General features: G+C 36.8%; 1 protein-coding gene across 6 annotated transcripts in view; it reads right to left on the reverse strand.

Annotated features, from left to right (window-relative positions):
* The window catches only part of LUC7L (LUC7 like), a 45,877-nt gene extending 30,127 nt beyond the window's left edge, over positions 1 to 15,750 (reverse strand). For 2 of the 6 annotated variants that reach the window (XM_031945687.1, XM_031945688.1), the window contains exons 1-4: positions 15,361 to 15,567; positions 13,821 to 13,891; positions 12,722 to 12,816; positions 1,092 to 1,190 (exon numbers count right to left, since the gene is read on the reverse strand). In XM_031945687.1, coding sequence (XP_031801547.1) covers positions 1,092 to 1,187 — 96 coding nt within the window. In that variant the 5' untranslated portion in view covers positions 1,188 to 1,190; positions 12,722 to 12,816; positions 13,821 to 13,891; positions 15,361 to 15,567. Of the gene's footprint in view, positions 1 to 916; positions 1,013 to 1,091; positions 1,191 to 12,721; positions 12,817 to 13,820; positions 13,892 to 15,360 lie in introns of those variants that run through there. The other 4 variants (XM_031945683.1, XM_031945684.1, XM_031945686.1 and 1 more) reach the window with 4 other exon arrangements.
* Positions 15,751 to 23,043: the final 7,293 nt, after the last annotated feature.

Genomic DNA, 23,043 nt, shown 5'->3' on the forward strand with positions numbered 1-23,043 from the left:
GTCTGAGTCTATTCCACTCTAGAACTATGATTCCATGAAGTATGAAATAAAAGTACAACATCCTTCCAATTCTAAATATACAAATCTAAGAATTTTTAAAAAAATAAATTCTTCATTTATAAATTGATTTATAATTTTAAGAGATATATTTTCAAATTGCCTTTTGTTAGAATCATCTAAATAAAAGCACCTTGTGACTATTATTTCAACTTCTGTCAGGTTTTAGGGGGAAAAATTTTTTTCTAGCTTTACTCTCCTTTTCAGAAATCACAAGAAAATTTAAAAACTAAATAAATCAGTCTTCTAAAGTGTGTTAATATTTTAGTCTGGTTATTAGATTAAAAATCTGTTATATAATTTATATATTCCTAATACATGTGTGTATGTATATATATGTACGTATGTACTATATACAAAATCAAATGACTGAGCATATATTATATAAAAATTAAGTACAATTTAACTGTAAATTTGACAATCAAAAAAAGTTCCAATCTTCTCTTCCTAATTCTCCAAATCACTACTTCCTTTAAAGTCTTCAAATAAGATAATATATGATTCTAGTTTTCTCTTAAAACTTCATTTTTCCTCAAATTTTGATAACACATGAACTTACAGCTCTCTAAATTGCTATTTAAATCTCTTTTTGGATCCCTATCCAATTTAATCTTTTATTAAGTTCTCACATTAGCTCAGTTCTTCTCTTACGGTTTTATAAATTTGACTTTTCTCCCTGTCCTAGTCATTTTCCAATGCCAGTTTCTTTACCAGTTATTGTTCATGTATGTGACGAAAAGGAGGAATGGAAAATGGCATGAATCTATGTGCAGACACATAGTAAAAATGTAATTATAAACAAATTCTGAACTACATAAAACTTAACGATTTTTTTCTCCATAACATCCAGTTCCCATACCATCTATTGAAATCCCAATATTTCCAGTCCATTACATTCCAGCATGTCTGAATGTATGTGGGAAGAATACGTCAGGAGAGCAACTTCAGCAACAGGCTATAAAAAAAAAAATGTCAAGCTCGGAATTTAAGTACTCACAATGGGATTGGATTAATTTATACAAAATAAGACTTACGTCCAGTTCAAAAAACAGTTCTCTCTCTTTACTTGCTATCTCATAATCTGCTCGAAGGGCCAAGTCATGAATTTTTGTACATTCTCCTAAATCCATGCGCTGTGTAGAGAGAAAAAAAAAGGCAACATATATCAATGCATGAAATTTTACCTGTTACAAAAAGCAACTAAAACAAAATGGCATGTTTCATTATTCATGTGATTCATCAAGGCTTTCAAATTCCCAAGCCAACTTTAGAAAATTGAGAAAAAGCTTTTTCTCAATATTCCAAACTTTATGAAGTTTTACAAATATTACATTAACAGCTAAGGAGGGCCAAATTGCTATTAGTCTCCCGTTATTAAGGAATTATGACAAGGAAAAGATACCACCATACTATAATTAGCTTACCTTTGCCAATTTTATACTGCCATCCGTCATGTCAAATTCATTCTGTTATCCGCCAAATGGTTAGTGCATTTGACCCATAAATCTCAAAAAATTCGTATTAGGAAGTAGTTGATTAAAAGCAATGAATAACCAAAGGATTCCAACATTAGCAAAGCCCTCAGAAGATCCACTTCAACTATAAACCAAGGCAACAATCAATTTATAACATCCCTGACAAGTGATCATCTAGCCTCTCCCTAAAGAGCTCATAATAGATTAACACAGCCCATTCCATTTTCAGACACGTCTTGTTATTAGGAAGTTTTCTCTTCTTTCTCTAAATCTGCCTTACATGTTCTATGAGGCCAAACTGAACATGTCTATAAAACAGACAATATTTAAAGTTAATCCTAAAGCCTCCTAATTGCAACCATTACTACTGATGATACACTAAATGAAGAACTTAGACAGAAAGAGGGAAGAGGAGGTAATCAGGCAAACGTAGAAGTAAAACAGATATGGAGATTTATTTAGATTCATATGGAGTTTTTATGTATCTAAAAGAGGTACAGACAGTTATATGAACTTGGATCTCCAAAGCTCTGGATCTAGGAAACCATTGAGTACTTTGTGAATTATTCCTGACATGTGCAAGCTATCAAACTTATGAGGAAATAGCTGGAACTGCTGTGGTCAAAATTCCTGTCCTGTAATCCTGATATTTCCCCAAATCAGTCATCCAAGTTTGAGCATTCAGTCTCTGGTCTCTAGACTTTTGGGGAAACAGACAACTGAAATGACCTTGACAAACAGAAAACATATCAAAAAAGCCAACTTCTTATTTCTATTTAATTCTACCTATACGTCTAGTCTTTGAACTTCAGAGTTCTTGCTACTACTGTTTGAAGGACTAATTGGAGAAACTATCTTATCTCTTCTAATAATCGTGAATGAAGATCTCAGCAGTCATCTATTCCAATTTGCCAAAAGACACATAGATAGAAAGTGATAGAGCTGATATTCAATTCCAGTTAAAGAGGTGTTAAGTAGATCAAGTGCTACCCTATCCAGTTAAGTTGGTTTAAATCCCAACTCTGTTCAACCATGGATCACTTAAGACTTTCTAACCTTTAGTTTTCTCTCGTATGGAATGGAGATAATACCAGTAAAACCAACTTTTATAAAGGTTATTGTGAAGTTAAAAATGAAAGAAGGTATGTAAATTATGAACTTTAAAATATATAAAACAGCACTGTTTACACAGTACACAGTCTCTATGGTATTTGCCTTTAGCGACACTATTTTAAGAGGCTTTTCCTCTCTCTTCTTTTGCCATTAAAAAAGAAATATCAAGTCTCCCCTCCTCCCCCCAAAAAAGCCAAATTTATCTCCTGATAATGATCTAGTTCCCTCTCCAAGGGGGGGTGATTAAAAAAAAAAAAGAAAGAAAAAGAAAAAGACAACATTTAAGCAAAACTGATTGACAAGTCAATGACATCTCTGTACATTCATAATTCCTTCTTTGTAATGAAAGGAAGATCTGGTGTTTCTTTCTCTTTTTTGGAACCACTATTATTTACTGTAGGTAAGTTTCAGTTTTTTCATGATTAGCAGATAATTTTGATTTCTGCAGAATCTTGGGAGTTATCTATATATTTAACAGGAAAATAAAGAGCAAGTGAGAGGGAAGTAGAGGCGGGAAAGAATAATGTTTCAACCAGCTTGGAAATCAAGCAGTTAAAAATTTCCAGGTTTTTAAATTAACCTGCTAAGGACTGTCTTTTTTTCCATTCTTCCATTCCACAAAAATCTCAATGCTATCAAGCCCTATATGGATTCTTCTGTGTTCTATTGTCAAAAAGGAGAAAGTGTGAGATCAATCAATTAATTATGGGCAAATACAAAACCGTCTTTGGTTAAAACTTATATTCTATCCATAATGGCAACATATCCAGATATAAATAATTTAAGAGAAAGGCTCTAGCAGCTTGTAGAGAGAGGAAAGTAGATCAGGCAAAGACTTTTGTGAAGATGGTGCTTTGAAGGAAAAAAAAGGAACCTTAAAAAAAAAAAAAAAAGTTTTTCAATCACAGGGAAGAGCCCGTAGAGAAAGGTATAAGGGGGCTAATTTGACTGAACCACAGAAGGTATAAAGAGAAGTAATAGCTGGAGACACAGTTTTGATGCCAGATTTAAAGGATTTTAAATGCCAAAGACAGTTTATATTTGATTCTAAATTAGAAAGTCACTAGAGTTTGAGCAGAATTACAAAGGGTGACCTCAGCTTCAGGAAAATAACTCTGGCAACTAGGTGGGAATTTTAGATAGAAAGGCCAACTAGGAAGCAATAGTTCAAGGGGCTACCACTGTGGTGGCTGTGGGAAAAGTGATGAGAAATGTGAAGGGAAAATTAGCAACTGAATTAGAAAGTAAAGAGTCAAGCAACTCCAAGGATAGCAGAAAATCAACAAGAGATATGGTTTGGGGATAAAAATGAGTTCTATTTTGGACATGGTGAATTTGAGATGCCTATAAGACATCCACTATGAATTGTCCCTTAGGTGACGTAATACTTTTTTTTTTTTTTTTGAAACAGAAGAGAGACTGGTTCTAGATATATGTGTCTAAGAATCACCCACAGAGAAGATAATTTGACCCATGGGCACTGACAAGATCACAGAGAAAATTATAAAGAGCTCAAGAAAAAGCCTTTAAGTAAACCAATTGTCAAGACAGATGGACAACAAAGACTGAAAAAGAGCAGCCAGAGAAGTAGGAGAATCAGCAGCATAGGGCAGCATGAGACCATAAGGATAATATACCCAGGATCGACAGTGTGGTCAATAACTTTTACAAAGTACTTTAAAGTACTTTAAGGTTTGTGGAGCACTTAGAAACATCATTTCATTTTATCCTTTCAACAAACCTGTAAGGAAGTTACTATTATTACCTATTTTACAGATGAGGAAACTGAAGCATATCAAGATTAAGTGATTTGTCTATGGTAAAACAGCTAGTAAGTATCTGAAGCTGAATGTCCTACAGGCAGATCAAAAAGGATGTTGACTGAAATATGGGTATTGGAGCTGTGTCATGTGAATGACATCCAACGCTACATTGTAGGTCAGGTGCTTTTTCTAGGAATCTCAATGTCTAAGAGGAAAAGAGAGAAAAATAGCTTGATGGAATGGTAGGGTCTAGTGAAGAGTTTTTAAGGACTGAGGTGAGCTATAAGCAACAGGAAAGGAAACAAAGGATAAGGAAGAAGATAAGGGTAATTATACATAATTATGGGGGCAATTTCCCAGAAGAGATGGGGAAGGGGTAGAATCAAGGACACACATCCAAGAGGTGACCTTGGTGGGGGAAGGACCACCTCTTCAAAGACAAAAGAACAAAAGATTATGTAAGGAATCATTCTCACTCTTTGTTGTTCACTTGCATTTTGTTTTCTTACTCATTTTCTTTCCTTTTTGATCTGATTTTTCTTATGCAGCAAGATAACTATAAATATGTTTACATATACTGGATTTAACATATATTTTTAACATGTATAACATTGGATTGCTTGCCATCTAGGAGACAGGGTGGGGAGAAGGAAAGAAAAATTTGGAACACAAAGCTATGCAGGAGTCACTGTTGAAAAATTACCCATGCATATATTTTGAAAATAAAAAGCTTTTAATAAAAGTTTTAAAAAAGAATCATTAGTTGTACAGAAGAGAAAAACAGGGAGCTAGCTGTAAATGGCCTATATTTTTCAGGAATGTATTAGTTGAAATCCTTAACTGAGAGAAAAGGAGGGAGAGTGGGATGGGAAACCTGAGGAGAGAAATCTGAAGAGCCACTGTGATTAATCAGCTACATTGAGGGCCCAGTCAAGAACATATATATTTAACGGCCCCAGCACGATTTCTTCCAGTTCCATTTCACAGTATGTGAGCAGCTGATGGTGGGAGTTTTCCAGAGTTAGAGTTGGGTAAGACATGACTTGACAAAGAGAAGGAGAGAAGGGGTTTGAGACATCAAAGCAGGATCATGTACTCAACAAGTTAACTCTAGAGTTTAGACTGAAAAGAAACAAAGTGAAGGCCAAGTAAGATAGATGGCCCAAAGCACATTCAAGTTCAAAAATCATTTTATAAATCTGGCTTTTTTCATGCTTACTGTTAGCACTGAGAGGGCCTAAGAGATCACTGAATCCAACTGCCTCATTTTTCAGAGGAAAATTCATCCCAGGTTAAATCCTTTATCTAATCACACAACACAGCAGTAAGAGAACAGAGAACAAAATGACTTTCCAGATTCAATATACCCCCCAACCTTGCTACTAGGTCATGCTCTACCAAAGTTCTAACAACTGGGCCCTTAAATAAGCTATAATGACCAAATTCCCTATACTGCACTTCATTTGGCCTTGATAATTGAATTCTCATTTCATTCCCTTGTGCCCAAGTCCCTGCCTTAATTAATACATTGCTTTATATTGTACTCCACTTTCTATAACACTAAAGTTCTGTTTTGCTATCTCATTAGTTCTCAGGGATTAGAACCTTGACTAAACACAGTTTTAGTAACTTAGTTCCATTACCTATGACTCTAAAATTCAGAGACTTGATATTATCTGCTCCTGGGATCCAAATCACCTGAGCAGTTCTTAATTGTGTCACTGACCCAACTGATTCCACTCCTCACTATCTCATATAATATACCTTCATAAGTTATGGAAATACCAAATTTCAGTCAGAAAACAGTGAAAATAAAATGTAATTTTTTCACCAGGCAAGTTCATGATCCCCTACCCCCTTCTACAGACTCCAAGATAAGAACTCCTGCTTTAAAGTCTTTTCCACCATCCCCTAAGAATAATTCAAGGAGTAGAACATACAAGTTTGGGGGTTGTCCCCTTTAGTAGGATACATTTTCACAATGCTGATATAAAGTAAGCCTTCAAGTAATTTCCTCTACTTAGTACTACTTAAAGCATGAAATGAAGACTATACATCAATTTAAAGCTTTCTCTCCGAACAACAACATTCTACATTCATATAATATGCTATATAGTTTATTGCTATTTATTATAAAAGAGGCAATTTTCATACTATCCTAGTATTTTTGGACCATATCTTAACTAAGAGTGTTACTGAGAACTTTTACAAACTCAAATTCATTCAGCTACGTGTCCTCTCTTATTCCTTCAGTCAGGCAAGTCTTCCGAGCTTTTTTTGTCAGACTCCTTTGGCAGTCTGATGAAGTTTATGAACCTCTTCTCAGAATGTTTTAATGAATAAAAGACTGCAAAGGAAAGCAATTATATTGAAACACTAAATGTTCTTTATCAAAATATAGTATCATTTCATTCATGAACCTCCCCCTAGAAGGTATGGATACCAGGTTAAGAATTCCAGCTTTAGATGGGATTTAATAAACCCACGACTACTTTATAAAGTTTATAAAAAATCAAAGTATATGTTCATGGAAGAATATGCAAAACTGGATACTGCTTTACAAACATTAGTAATCAATAATTGTTAGATATCTTAAACCTAGATTTAATATAATGAAATCTATCTAGGAAGGGAAACTCTGAAGTAGGTAGTTTTAGGACAAATAAAAAAGGAAGTACTTCCTTACAGAAAATAACAAAGATGGTAGAAACACAGAAATCTTTAAGATGTCACATAAATATAAAATGGGGTTAAACACAGGACACCAAGGACCCCACTCCCCCTCAATGGTTGTAGTGAGAAAAGTGCTTTGAAAACTACAAAGTTATGAAAATGTGAGCTTTTATAGGACACTATTACGGGGAAAACTAAAACTATTTAAGATATATTCCAAATTTTACTAACAATATCACAAAAGGCAAGTTCTCCCACAATGTCCCATGACCTAGTGCCTCAACAATTCTAACATTTAAATTAAAATTACTCCTGCACATATATACCAAATTCTTATCACAAAGAACAGTGAAACAAAACTATTGTATATTAGAGGAAATTTAAATGTGAGAACAATAATACTGGGAATTCCATTAAGTTGCAGCCAAGTCTGATTTCCTAGGCTGACAAATTTCCCTTTAATGTATAGTTTTCACTCTGAAATAAAGTACATATAAGTGAGAAGCCATTTAGTTATAACACTAAGTCAGAAGTGAATATTGCTTTTTAAACAGGAATATCAAGCATTGTTGTTTGCAAAGAATAAGTAATGAACACTTACAAGGAATATGAGTTCAAGTTAGGAAGTTAAAAATTTCAAAATATCAGCAACTGTACAAATTCCACACCAGGAAACTCAAAAATCAACTATTCCAAGAAACTCTTGACAGAATAAAACTTACTCAATGGACCACTGTCATCACCTTGTTTCTTTTGCCCCCAAAGGGGGCATTTGAAAACTACTTCAATGACACCAATAGTAATTGTTAGAAGATACTTTTACTTTTGCCCTTTTGCAATATTATCCATTGTTATTAGTTGAGTAAATTAGATAAAATTAGCCAATCTAATATTACTATAACTAAGAGCATTCTAACCTGGATCACTACTTTTGTCACAGAATTACAATCCTAATAGCAGTTTCTGTTTCTAAAGTGTTTTCCTCACATCCACACCTTAAAGAAGATTAACCCTATTTTATTGTTAAGAAAATATTTCTAGTGAGGCTATCTTAGCCAAGATAATTCAACTAGCAAGTGGCAGATCATGACCAGAAAACCAGGAGTTTTTTTTCTCTCCCAAAGGGCAAAAGGAATTATAATCAAGTTCTCAAAGCAGTTTTGCTCACCACCTTGTGTCTAGTCTGAAATTACCAAAAACAAGTGTACTGATTCTTTCAGTAATTTACCTCTATTAAATTCCATTCAAAACTTGGTTCTTCACTTCTCAACTTCATAGCCAATTTCATTTCCTTAAAATATAAACCCTAAGAAGAGAACTCTCCACTATTCCACCCCATAATCACTGTGCATTAGGAAATTCTTTCCAAGGTTTTATTCCCTAGTTAGAGACACACTAACAAAAGTAAAGAGTATTAAAGAAGTCAGGAAAAACTAGAAACCTATAGTAGACACCCTAAGCATTGAAGAACGCTAGAACTATAAAAAAGACTTAAATTATTATAAAAAGGAACTTATATTAACATTTTTATGTCATAGACTTCTCTGGTAGTCTGATAAAGCCTATGAACCACTTCTCAGAATAATGTTTTTAAATGTACAAATTACTTAGTATTAGACATGTTAAAATGGTTATCAAAACATTAAAAATAAAGATAAAAGTTTAGAACACCTTATCTTAAACTATACTTGGAGGGCTAGGACCCAAAAAGTAGTGCACTTTTTCCTAAATGATTTTAGCTTATTACCTTACTATGAACTTTTTCTTATATTTTTCTAAGTGGCCTATACTTACCTCAACACCAAAACTATTTGAAGATAACCAAAAGATGTTTAATTACTATGTAGTACTTAATATAATTACTATGTAGTACTTAATAAAGTATTACTACAAATGGGAACTTAAAATTAACCTCACAATAAACATGTATTCTAAATCTGAAAAATGTCACAGTGCTCAGAAAGAATGAGATTTCAAAAATTACTAAAAAAAAAAAAAAAAGATTAAAATGGTTCCTTTTCAGCTTCTTCCATGCACAATTCTAGGATAGAATCCTGGATCGTTCCCACTACTGCTTTCCTATCAGAATATTTATGAATGGTGAAAATTATGATCATTACTGAGTAAAAAAAAGACTGATATATAAAGAGCTGTAGCATTATCAAATACCCTATTTCAAACTGTAGCTACAAGCTATGTTAATCAAATTACCAACTTTTGTAATACCAAAGATGAAACTAACAGTGCTTTTCTCCCGGCTCTCCAAGTAATGAAAGACGAAGTAATAATTCATCAGAAAAAATCCTCTCTGAGAACATGCACATCATCCTTTAATACTTTTAAGCACCTTTATAGCTTTGTTATTCTCCATCAATTCAGAATTGCAACTATTCTATAATTTAGTAGATGGTCTTCAGGAATTAACTCTGGCTTAAAAATTCATCACCCTGCAGCTAACCTGGTTATAAATGTTTCTGAATTTAGCTAAGTATTTTCTACTTTGATAGCAGGGAATAATAACCCAATGAGATGGTCCTCAGATGAAAGACATATAATTCATCCATTAACAGTACCCATTTCTAATGATGCTATGTTAAGTACTATGTAGAATTAAACCTTTTCTCTTCTAGTGGTGAAGTATTGGACCCATGAGAAAATAAAAGAGATAGTTTATAATAAAATAATAGTTGGTATTGTATGAGTCAGAAGCATTTCTAGCTATATCAGATTTGCAAACATTTCAACTATACTGCAAAGCCTTCATAAATCTAGGTTCATGCTCAATGCCAAAATAAGCCCTTTAGTGAATGTATGCTATCCAGTCTTCAAAACTATTAGTAGAAGAAACACCAAATCTAAGGAAACCATGAAATTTCTGTAATTCACTAGTACTTGCAGAACTCTATGCAAGGCCTTGTGTTAATAGGGATATTAAAAAATTTAAAAACCTCCAGCCCTCAAGAAATTTACACTTTCTTGTCTATCCCTACAATAATGTATATGTGAAATAAACCCAATCAATCCTCTAGTTAATAGGAGGCGGCATCCCTCCCTAGATTAAATTCTTGGGCTACAGTTTAATGATCAGTTCCATAGAGAATTAACATAAGGGTGGACTGAGGTTAGGAAAACCTAGAGTTCCAGGACTGCCTACTTACTGCCTTCTATGTTCCTGATCATGTCACTTACCTTCTTTCCCCAATATCTCTCTCTCTCTCTCCCTAAAATTTAGTTGCTTATTACCCCTCACTTTAATTCAATAACATCCAAAGAGATTTTTCTGTTTTTGTCTTCTCCAATCCAGTTTTTTTAATTAGTATATTTTTAAACACATGTAAAAAGTTTTCAACATTAAATTTTGTAAAACTTTGTGTTCTAAATTCCAGCATTCCCATTCTCCATCCCCCATCCCCCCTGTTCCCACACCTACACTTTTCCCCTCCCCAAGACATGCAATCTGATATAGGTAATATAGGTTAAATATGTGCAATCCTTTAATTTTCATATATGCCATCATGTGCAAGAAAAAACAACTAAAAGGGAAAAAATGAGTAAGAAAATAAAAAAGTAAAATGTTATGCCTTTGATTGATAGTCTCCATAGTTTGCTCTCTACATGCATGCAATTTAGTCTTTATATCAAAGTCTTGACTGTCCCAATGTACTATTACTCAGATCCTTCAATGGATTCTCATGGCCAAACAAAATAAAGTATAAACTATCTTTTGAGGCTAATACATTTTGGCTTCAATTTTCTTTTGCAGACTTATTAGTATAAGTATGCCCTTTTATGTTCTCTGCATTTAAGCAATTGTCCCATTTCCATTGTCCTTTCATGCCTATTTGTTTTTTAATTTAATCAATCAACAAACATTCATTTCTTTTTGTTTGAGGAAGTCAAGAGGGGCAAAATACTTTGTGGTTAGTTTCTTTTGATGACTGATAACCCCTCCCCCTAGAAGAGGAAGTAGGCACCTAGGAAGAAGTTCACTAGAAGATCTTACCCTGATTGATAGATTAGCCCACCTTTTGAAACCCACCTCTCCTCACCTCCCCAGGAGAAGTACTCAAAGATCATCATCTGGGCTTCCTCACTGTCAGGGTCCAGCAAGCAATTATTTAAGTGCTTTGTTGTTCTTTAGTCTTCCTCTCTGACCCTTCCCTAATCAAACAGACTTGTTGAAGATTTTAGCTTAAAAAGGCCAAGGTGACCCATTGCATCCAGGGCTATCTCGTTATCTTGATCTATATCTGGCCATTGGACCCAAGGGCTCTTGCCCAGCCCTCCCTCATATAAATACAATTCACTTGCATGTCATGGCAAGACCTTCATTCCTACCAGCAAAATTGTGCCTTTTTAATCTTAGTCTTTTTAATCCTTAGAAATTATTAAACAAAAGTGACAGTTATGCCGTTTTTATTTCCATTTTAAATCGTTTTTATTTCCATTTTAAATCGTTTTTCAGTATCTCAAACATATTTCCTGGGATTATGTTAATGTTTACAACCAGCTTTCAAAAAACAATGTAAGCAGAATACATTAATCTATATAACATTTTCACCATCACTTTCAACTCTAGACAATAACAAACCAATCAATCAAGCTCTGATTTGCCAAAGTTGCCAATTTATACTCATACAGAAAAGTTAACAATTAGCTCTCAAGAGCCAGTATGAACCGACTCCCAAAATACTTCTGCTCTGATACTATTTATCAAATACATGGCTTATAATATACCCCTCTAAAAGTTTTCATGAGTTTCTGTGGCTGAAAAAAATTAAATAACTTGCTAATTAAGCTAATGACAAGAAATCTCTTCCATTAGCCAAGTAGGCTGGTTAGTCCTCAGCTTACAGACCTCTCCAAATCCTAGATTTATTGTTATGGCCTACCAGATGCCCCTCATTAACAAACTTCAAGAAACTTGAGTCAACTTCACAGGAGACACAAGAGTCAGACTTTAATGGGAAAAATTAAAAGCAAAATAAAATGGGAAGCAGCTTGGTGGTACAAAGACTGGTGTCAGGAGAACCTAACTTCAAATCCCATCTCAGACACTTATTAGTTGTGTGACCCTGGGCAAGTTACTTAACCTGGACTGTCTCCAAAAATAAATAAATGAAACAAAAATAAAGTGTAAAATTGAAGAAAAATCCATTTTGACTTTAACAGAATACTTTTCTAAAATAGTTACATGATAAAAAAAAAAAAAGGTAAGCTGTAACACCTATTGGCTCAAAAAGGAAAAGAAAGAAAAAAGAAAAAGAAAAAAAAGTCATCAACCTAAATTATTCAACATTGATGAGTGCTAAGGGTCACAGAGTGTATACAAAACAGATCAATCTGCTTGCCTAAAATAGTTGCAGTTAATATACAAATCATATGATTATTTCAGGAAATAACAATATTGTCTTAGTACTCAATATGACTAGCTTTCTGAAATCTATTAAATTTGTAATAGTAAGATATACAAATAGTCCTATTATACTCAAAAGACATCTTTCTTAAGGTTTTTATATATATAATTTCAAAGGCACCAAAAAATTTCTACTAGGCTAATTAAAATTAAGCCTCAGCTGCACAGCTTCTCCTAAGAAAGCAATTCTTTAAGACTTTAACATACTATGATATATCACGTACCGTTCCAGCCAGAATGTCATGAGGACAGCAATCCAGGAGATGACTCTTGCAGACACGATCATCTGTAAACTTCACCCTCTGTCTGGTTTCGTCTCCTGAAATTCATGTTTGTTTTTAAATAAGACAGTATTATCATATTAACCATGCATGGGTATCTGCTGCAACAATTCACCTGGATTTTCGGACTATCAATTTTGTGTACTCCCCATCAAATTCACTGAAAAACAGGGTCTAGAAACATAATTGGAAATTGGACTCCTGATGTATTTATGGGCTTCTTAAGTACATCACAACAGAATATGGGATCTTACCAAAAGAGGTCTGACCTGCCCATTATGTAAAATAGTCAAATGACCACAATTAAATAGTTTAACAAATATCAAGTTTACCTGGACCCTCCTCAAGGAGAGCAGCTAGGGATGGTGATACCAAAACCCATGTTTCTCAGTGGGCCATGAATCAAAAATATGACACTTACACCTCCTAATTTCCACCAGCAACAGGTACTTATTCATCTATTTTCTTGATGTGGACAACTGAGTAGGCAGTGTTTTTTGTCCAGAGTCCAGGAAAAGTATCCAAACTTCATTGTAGAACCCTTTAATCTGGGTATCTCCCTAATTCCCTTTTTCCCACCCTTACAAATATTTTGGCATTTGGGAGTCACTTTTAACAAGACAATATGAGAAAGGCAGAAAGAAACTAGGTTAGTCAATACACACTGCGAGCTCCAACACATACTGTACCCATCTGCATTCTTCAAGACCTCAGCTGCAGAATTTTATGCCCGCTGTTGAAAAGTTTTAAAGGAAAAGTTTTCTTGCCCACACCTGCAGTAAGGAAGTCAGGGGAATGATACATAAAAGTAAAGGCAAAGTGGCAATGGAATGTGACAATTTTAAAGCTAATCTGTGTATATGACACAGATCTGTGTAATACTAAAGTAGGACTATATTTTAGGATTTGCAAGCATCCAGGATTAATGTAGTGTCTTTTTTTATTGAAAATGTTTTCTTTCTAAACTACACTTTTAAAGTTACTTGTGAAAAAAGCAAACACTTTTTTGTTATAACAGCTTTAAAAATTGGTTGTGACTCACGGCTCGATGAACATGAGGCTTTTCTGCAACTCCCTTGCAGATTGATGTAGGCAGGCAAAGATACACTGAACCTTTATAAATAAAATAGAGGGGCCACAATTGTTCAGTTTGTATGAAATAAAAATATGGGAAGCAATTCAAAAGCAACTCAATATACAAAGAAAGCTAAAAAGCACTTATTCATCTATGAAATAAAGTGCAAAGAATCTGCACAGCCCTGAAAATGTGCCAGTGTGAATTTACAACTTCATTATTTCCGTAGAAAAGAAAACACAAACCACAACTGGAATATAATTTTGTTGTTTTTTTTTTTGTTTGTTTGTTTGTCTGTTTTGCAAAGGATGCAACAGCTTTTCTTCTGAGACAATTAAAATTTCTCTTTCCTAGCTATAGTACAAACCTACCTATGTCTGTAAGGAGTTTAGACTAAACACTGGGTTTCTCATGTGAAGGCTTAAGGTGGTGATAAAGTCACTTTGCACAAACCCCCATATTAGAAAAGCCGACCTTACAATTCCTCGTAATGAAATAAAATAAAAATGGCACTTAGATATATTATAAGTATATTAGGTTCCCTCTCTGATAGAACTTCTTTCCAGAGGAAGCCCAGGAAAACACTGCCACATGGCCTGGAAATCATACTGTCTGTGATCAAGAAACTCAGGCACTTCGCTAATTCCTTAATTTTTTCCTAGGGTGGCTGTTTCTAAGCCAACAAGCAAGGGTATGGGTGCAGGAGAGGAGGAAGTAAAAGTCGGCCCTGGGGCAAAGAAAAGACGATCAAAAGCGGACTATATCTGCTAGTTAGCATTGGGGGTGGGGGGTGAGGGGGTTTGTAAACCACCAAATATAGATACAAATCAGTTACAAATCAGAGCCGGCAACTGACACCCTCTAAGTTTCGCTTAGGGGGGAAGGAGGGGCCAGAAGCCACGAAGAAAGATTCAAATTTCAGGAGGGCAAAAAGAACCGCCAGAGCCTCCAGTGGAAGGATGTGCGTGGAGGGAGCCAGCGCCCCGCGGCCTCTCGGTCTGAGTGGAAAGAAAGGGAAGGAGCCACAAAAAGACCCAAGCTGGGCCTCACAGGCTGAGGAGGGAGTGCGGATGCATGCGTGCCGGGAGATGGGGAGAGAATGCGGTCAGGAACCTGCCCGAACACCCGAGGCATCGGCCTCCAGGAGGCAGGATCCGGGCGGAGACAAAGGGGCCCGAGGTCTGGGCCTCCGGGAAAGGCCGGCCGACGCAGGGAGGCCAGAGGCTGCGGCACAAAAGGCCCGGGCGCCTCGCCGGGGCGGGCGGGGGAGACAAGAGAGGGAGCCCGGGTCACCTGGGGCGCACGCGCAGGGCCGAGCAGGCCAACTTCCCCCTCCTCCTCCTTACCCCCTCTCCCCCCGCCCTCTCCCCTCCCCCCCCCCCAGCTTCGGGCCGACCGAGCCGGCCAGGCCTCACCACCTCCTCCCCCCCCCCCACCCCCACCTCCGCTCCCCGCCATCACCGCCCGCCATTCCCAGCCGCAGGCTTCTCGGCCGCTCCCTACTCACCGTCCCGGGCCGTGCCCATAAGCTGATCCAGCAGGGCCCGCATCTGCGCCTGGGCCGACATAGCTGGCTGAGGCGGGTGGGGAGAGGGAGAGAAAGAGCCGCTGGAGACCTAGCCGGAGGTTCCTCTCACGGCGCCAGCGGGAGTGGCGGCCTTCGGCTCCTGCGAGTTCTAGACGGGTCGTGTCGGCCTCGAGAGCTCTCCTTCTCTCCTACTCTCTCCTTCCCTGCCGCGAAGGATGTTGGGAGGAAGTGCGTGTGCCGTGAGAAACAAAGGCTTCTGGGTGTTGTAGTCCGGTTGAGATGGGATTAATAGATTCACGCTCTAGTTTTCACCTAATGATGGTTAGGAGAGAATATTCAATTTCTTTGACGCAAATTCAAACTCTGATATCTTGTGGGGGCCAGTTTACCTGTCATGGTATTGCACGCTACCTAAAAGGATTAAAAAAAAAAATAAAAGAATCAGTTCAATTTTGAGGGCCTACTATGTGCCCATCAGTTCCACTGCATATTGTGGTTATAAAGACAAATTTGTAACTAGTTACTACTAGTAACAAATTTGTAACTAGTTACTACTAGTCCTAGAGGAGTTAACACTTTTCCAAAACTGCACAAACTGATAAGTAACAACTGGAAGTAATCAGGAAAGAAAAGAGCTCTTGAGCTTAATCTTGCTGGGGGCTAAGGAGAATGAGTGCTGCAGACAGCGAGGACAAATAGCCTAGTAGAAGAGATGTGTTGTTAGGGAAACTTCCTTACAAGTAGGGTACTTTGGCTGCTGTAGAGAGAGTGCATGAAGGAGATTGTTTTAATTAAAAAAAAAAAAAAAAAAAAAGAAATAAAAAATGAAAAAAGAAAAAAAAAAAAAAAAAAAAAAAAAAGACCAACAGAAGTTTGCCAGGGGCAAAATAGAAAATAGCATTTATTTAGCACCTACTTTGTGTGCCAGGTACTCTGCTTGGTGCTTTTACAGCTGTTACTTTATTTCAGCCCTATAACAACCCTGTGAAGTAGGTGCTATTTTCATACCAATTTTGTCACCATCTAGACTAAGGATCTATACCCACTCATCTGCAAAGTCTGAGTAGAACACAATGAATTTCCCCAGTTAGGTGAGGTCTGAATTGGGTGGAGGAGCAAGTCTAATCTCAGTCTCTGTCTCAGTATCAGCCCTATTCTTTAGAGGTTGATTTGATCTAGTAAGAATGAGGAAGTGGGAAGGGAAAAAAATCCTGTATCTCTGCAATATTAACAATTGGTTATTTAATAATCATTTCTCTCAATATCAAATAGAGAGTCAGCTCTGGTAACAAATGAGCAAAGAGTCTTAGAGGTTTTGCAACTACTGTTTACTCCAAAAATACCAAAGAGGCCACATGGGTTAAAAGCAAAAAATTTTCTTTATTCCATTTGGGGGAGAGAAATTAGACACATATTGGGAGCCTCCTCTTCTAGACCAGAGGAAGTAAGGCTTTACCTTGTTTTATATATTTGTGGCTAGATAAAGAATCAAGCAGTAGCAACAGTGGTGAGACACAACAGCAACAGTGAAACAAATTTGTCTAGTGGCAAAAAGTCCCATTTGTAGCAGGGCTTTTATTTCTGGACCTGATGATGCTTGCCCCAAGCTAAGGGACCATCAGTTCTGTGCCTTAGTTGCAGCGAAGTTCATTCAGGATAAGGACTGGACTGTTGTTTTGCCAAGCTCAGAACACAGCTTTCTTGCTGGACCTTAACTCTGGAAAATAGGAAGTCTAAAAAGAGAGATCGTGATAAGAGACATTAGTATTTTATTTTAGAGGTGCCTCTGAGTTTCCTTAGCAGTCAGTCAACCAGCATTTATTAAATGCCAATCTGTGCCCAGCACTGTGCTCTGAGATAATAAAGAGAAAACAAAAAACCAGTCCTTATTCTCATGGAGTTTATAGGCTAATAGAAGATACAACCTACAACAAAGATATTGAGGGGATAAGTTGGAGATGATCATAGGGAAAGGCACTGAAATTGAGGTTAAATGGAAAAATTCTTCCTATAGAAGGTGAGTCAACAGAAGACTGACATAGTTAGACCAACAATTTAGGAATATCAGTTTAGCAGCAGTATGTGTAATGCTAGAAAAACTGAGGCAGGAGAGAGATTAGAGAACTTTTTAATATTTTATTAATTGGAGAGTATAATTGACTGGACAGGACTCTCGTCTCAAATTATCCAGTCAGACAGAGATAAAGATGACCAAGGAAACCATGTTGGTCCCAGGACTGGAAGAGACTGTCATCTCAAGGAATCCAGCGTTCAGTAGCCAGTAGCCAGCCTCCAGCAATGAATGGGAGAAACCCAACTTCTTAAATACCTTTTAGAAACAAAGAAGGGGTAAGAAGGAAAATTTCTGTCAGGATGGGGGAGACCATAAATCCTAAAAACCCAGAGACAGGATGTCTGAATACACAAAGGTAAAGATATCAGTGAGTTATCTTGGAATATTTTAGAGGGATATTGTAAATTCTTGAGGACAGAAAGAGGTCTACTCTCTTGTTTATCTTGCATTAACAATTTACAACCTTAGAGCAAATAGTCCTCAGTCTTAATGGACCAGAGTGGGTTTTTACAGCTTAAGGGATCGAGACAGGACAGTTTAAAAAACTGAGACAAGGGAAACTAGTTCAGGGAAACTGAGCCAAGACAGTTAAAGAGAACTGTGGCATAACATATGGAGGTTAAAATGGAAAATATAGAGAATAAATGAAAGAATTAGGAAGCTACTGTATTAGTCCAGTTGAGAAAAAAAGTGCTACCTGCATTTTTGATTTCCTTCACAAGCTAATTATACAATATTTCAGAGTCTGATTCTTTTTGTACAGCAAAATAACGTTTTGGTCATGTATACTTATTGTGTATCTAATTTATATTTTAATATATTTAACATCTACTGGTCATCCTGCCATCTAGGGGAGGGGGTGGGGGGTTAAGAGGTGAAAAATTGGAACAAGAGGTTTGGCAATTGTTAATGCTGTAAAGTTACCCATGCATATATCCTGTAAATAAAAGGCTATTAAATAAAAATAAAAGAGAAAAAAAGTGCTTTGCAATTGGTATGTTAATTGATCTTCACAACAACTCTGGAAAATATTATGCTATTATGATCTCCATTTGCAGATGAGAAAATTGAGGCAGACAGAGACAAGATGACTTGCCCAGAGTCAGATAATTGGCAAGTGTCTCAGGCCAGAATTGGGCTCATGTCTTTCTACCAAGCCCAGTGCTTTATCCACTGTATCTTCTAACTGCCTGCAACTAGGTAAATAGATGAAGGCTAGAAACATGGGAATCATAAGCAAAGATTTATTGAGGGTTTTCCTATATGGCCAACACTACTAGGCATTTTGAATGGAATACCAGTCCCTGACCTGAAAAGATTATAAGGTAGTAAAGAAAACAAAACCAAAGTATAAGAAACAAATTTTTTTCTGATAAATTTCAGGCATAAATGAGCCAACTTAATGAAGGTCACAATTAAGAGAATGGTTGTTGATCAAAGATCAACCTAGCAGGAAACCATGACTTAGAGGAACAAACAGGGCTTTCTTTGCCTGTCAGAACTTTCTGATATATAAGTGGGCAAGTGTTTACTTTTGTAGGACTACTTCCTCAAGAGTAGGACTATAAATCCAGTTTCTCAGGAAGGTGGAGACCAACAGAGGAGACTCATGACATCATAGAACTAGAAGAGAACTTCCTCTCTCTTCTACAGATGAGAGACTAAGGTTAAGTGCCTGGGGCAAAGTCATGAAGATGGTAAATAATGGAGAGAAGGTTTGAATTCAGGTTTTCATAACTCTCAAGCATAACATACTGACCGCTCCATATCACTGGCTCCCAATAGTCTTTGATCATTTATGGACTTTAAGAATGCTTTGCATTTTTGGTCAGGGTTAATGAAACTTGTCTTATATTCAGTGTTTTGATCTACAAGGCATTTGTGTGGGAGGGAGGAGTTTCAACAGACAAGTCACATCCTATTGTTCCCACAGAAAAAGACCTTAAACCTGGTCTCTATGAGCCCATAGCAATGTCCATCCCCTATTGAGTACAGGGAAGACATGGTAAGACCTGGGGTTTAAGAAGATCATTTTGACTGCTATGTATAAACCAGAGTTAGAGAAATCAACTAGAATGCTATTATAACTATCTTGATCTGAAGTTTCGAAGGCTCAATAAATTAATAAATGGTTTTTAATTTCTTACTAGGTTCTAGGTTTTGAGCTAGGTGGTATATAGAAAGAAAAAGCAAAAAATCTCTCATGCCTGTATAATAGCATATCTAAACATATTTGCTTGCTGTCTCCTCCATTGAACTCCTTGAAGAAAGGAACAGGGTTTTTTTTACCTCTTTTTGTATCCCCAGCACTTAGGACGTAGTAGGCACTTAAATGTTTATAGACTGATTGACATATATGAAAGATGTTATGAAGGCAGAATTATAGTTCTTGGCAACTGAATGGAATGAAGAGTCATGGATGGCACCTAGGCAGCCTAAGTAAGTGGGAGGATGGTGGTACCCCAACAGCAACAGAGAAGTTTGGAAGGGGAAGAGTTTGGAGGACAATACAAAGTTGTTTTCTATAATGTTGAGTTTAAGATGTTTATGGAGTTATCCAGTTTGAGGCGCCTAATAGGCAGTTGGACAGAGTAAAGCTAAAGGTTCAGAAAGGGGCTGGAGCTGGCTGAATAGATGGAAGAATCATCTTAATAGAAATATTCATTTAGAGCAGAACCAGGAAATCATTATATACCTCAACAACGACACTGTATGAGGATATATTCTGATGGAAGTGGATTTCTTTGACAAAGAGAAGATCTAACTCAGTTTCAATTGATCAATTATGGACAGAAGCAGCTACACCCAAAGAAAGAATGCTGGGAAATGAATGTAAACTGCTTGCATTTTTGTTTTTCTTCCCGGGTTATTTCTACCTTCTGAATCCAATTCTCCCTGAGCAACAAGAGAACTGTTTGGTTCCGCACACATATATTGTATCTAAGATCTACTGTAACCTCTTTAACATGTATAGGACTGCTTGCCATCTGGGGGAGAGGGTGGAGGGAGGGAGGGAAAAAGTCGGAACAGAAGTGAGTGCAAGGGATAATGTAAAAAATTACCCAGGAATGGGTTCTGTCAATAAAAAGCTATAATTATTTAAAAAAAAAAAAAAAAGAAAGAAAGAAAAAATCATTTAATCCTTAAGTTCTGATGAGATCAATATTCACAAGGAAGAAGAGAAGAGGATCCAACTTTCAACTTTGAGGACACCCATGGTTATCAGGCTCAGTCTGTAGAAGGATTAAGCAAGAGAGCCTAAAAGGGAGCAGTGAGACAGCCACTAGAGAAGGCTTCCTCCATGGAAGCTGCAGAGGCCATGAAAATAGCCAGCATTTCTTTAGATTGCTTTAAGATTTGCAGAGCACTTTACAGATATGCCCACCAGGCGGCACCACGGTGCAAGAGTGCTGGGTCTACTAGAGGTAGGAAGTTCAAATCCAGCTTCACATTCTAGCTTTGTGTGAGCACTGATGGAGGCTGTTTCCCAAGTTGTAAAAGGAAGGATAATAGCACTACCTCACAGGGCTATTGTGAGGATCAAATGAGATTGAAATTGTAATGCGATTAGCATAGTACCTGGCAGACAGTAAGTAGGCACTTAATAAATGCTTGTTTTTTCCTTCCTTTCTTGGTCCTCACACCAACCTGGAAAGTAGCTGATATTATTTTCATTTTACAAACAATGACACTGAGGCACATAAAGACGAAAAGAATTGCCTTGGTTTATGCAGTTAGCAAGTATTTTGGTCTCAGGAACTCCTAAATCCAAATCCTTCATTCTAGTCACTGTACCACCTGGATGCTCTCAAGGGAAGTTTAGAAGAATGAAGATTGAGAAAGATCCAAGGTTTGTTAATTAAGAGATCCCTAGTAACTTTGGTGATCAACAGTTTAAACAAAGATCAAGTAAGAAACTCAGATTATTGAAAATTAAGGAGGATTAATTGATTTGCCAAAGGTCAATCAGTTGATCAACAATTTTTTTTAAGTTCTTACCAGGTTCTAGACTTTGTGTCAGGTGCTGGATAAAAGAAAAAACAAAATCTCTCTCATGGAGCTTACATTTTAAGAAAGAGTATGCAAATAGACCTCAAGTACACAAAAACAAAACAATATTCAAGAGGATAGCCTCCTATAAAAGATAGTATTTGAGCTGATCCTGAAGGAAACCAATGACTTCTTATTACCACCAGAATTAAATATAAAATCTTCTGTTTGGTTTTTAAAGCCCTTCCTAACCTCCCTATTCTATTTCTCTCCAGCCTTTTTACACATTCCCCCTCCACTTACTCTGAGATCCAATGACATTGGAGTTTTGCTCCCCTCCCACAAGATATGCCCTACTTTGTACCCTTTCATTATGTCCCCTCATGCCTAAAATGACCCTCCTCATAATCTCTCTCACCAGGTTTCCCTGGCTTCGTTCAAGTCTCAGCTAAAATCAACCTCTCTTCTAAAAATCTTTGATGGGGGCAGCTAGATGGCATAGTGGATAAATTACTAGTCAGGAGGTCCTGAGTTCAAATCTAAAATCAGACAAGTATAGCTTTAACACTTCCTAGTTGGGTGACCTTGGGCAAGTGACTTAATCCCAATTGCCTCAGCAAAACCAAACAAAAATATTATTTGATGATGGTGTTCAATCTTAGTGTTTTCTCTCCAAGATTATCTCTAATTTATCTGGCCTCTATCTTGTTTGTATGTAATTATTGAGGAGGTCCAAGTAAAAGGTGGGGTTAGCAGAGAAAGATTAAAGTATGGATGGAATTGTTTCCTGAGGCAAGTAGGGAAGGGCACTGATGGGGATCAGCTCAGCCTTATGGTCTCACCCTCTGTGAAGGTCATGGGTAACACCATCTTGCTATGTCCAATCAAAAGTTCAAGTTATCTCAAACCCTTAGGGTTAAATTTCCCCTATAAATCTGTCCATGGCCATACTATCTTTACTGAATCCCTTTTGGGGTTATAGCCCACCAGGGTACTCCAACTCATGGTTTCTCCTCAACCATCCTCACCTATCCCCCATGCTTCATGGTGTCCTCTTCTTATACCTAACTTACTTTTTTAGGGTGCTAAATCCTTCTATGAATTTAGTCTGCCAGTTAAAAGCATGTTCCCACCCCACAGAGTATTCCCTTTCTCCTGGTTAATTGTGAATTTCACTAGGAAACTTATTCTTTCCATTGTTAATTGTTAAAACCCTTTTCTTTGCTAATGATGCTCTCCCACTTTGTTCCATATTTATCACTCCTGGTGTCTATTGTACTTTATTATTATTATTTTTTTTTTTTGTAATCTCTTCTAAATAAACCTACCTTTTGCCAAAGAAAATGGCCATTGTGAATTCTTCACATAACCAATCTCCAACATTTGGTGCTTACATCAATCTCATCATTTGGTGAACCCCAAATACATCATTTAGAACTAGGAAAACTATCTTAAACACATCATTCATTTGCATGTTGTCTCCCCATTAGGTTCCTTAAAAGCTGGGAATGTTTGCCTTTCTTTGTATCTCCAATATTTACATAGTTCAGTACCTGGTATAAAATAAGTGCTTAATTTATTTTAATAAGTTAAATATA

Source organism: Sarcophilus harrisii, chromosome 1 (assembly GCF_902635505.1).
Source record: "Sarcophilus harrisii chromosome 1, mSarHar1.11, whole genome shotgun sequence".
In the NCBI taxonomy this organism is placed as follows: Eukaryota; Metazoa; Chordata; class Mammalia; order Dasyuromorphia; family Dasyuridae; genus Sarcophilus; species Sarcophilus harrisii.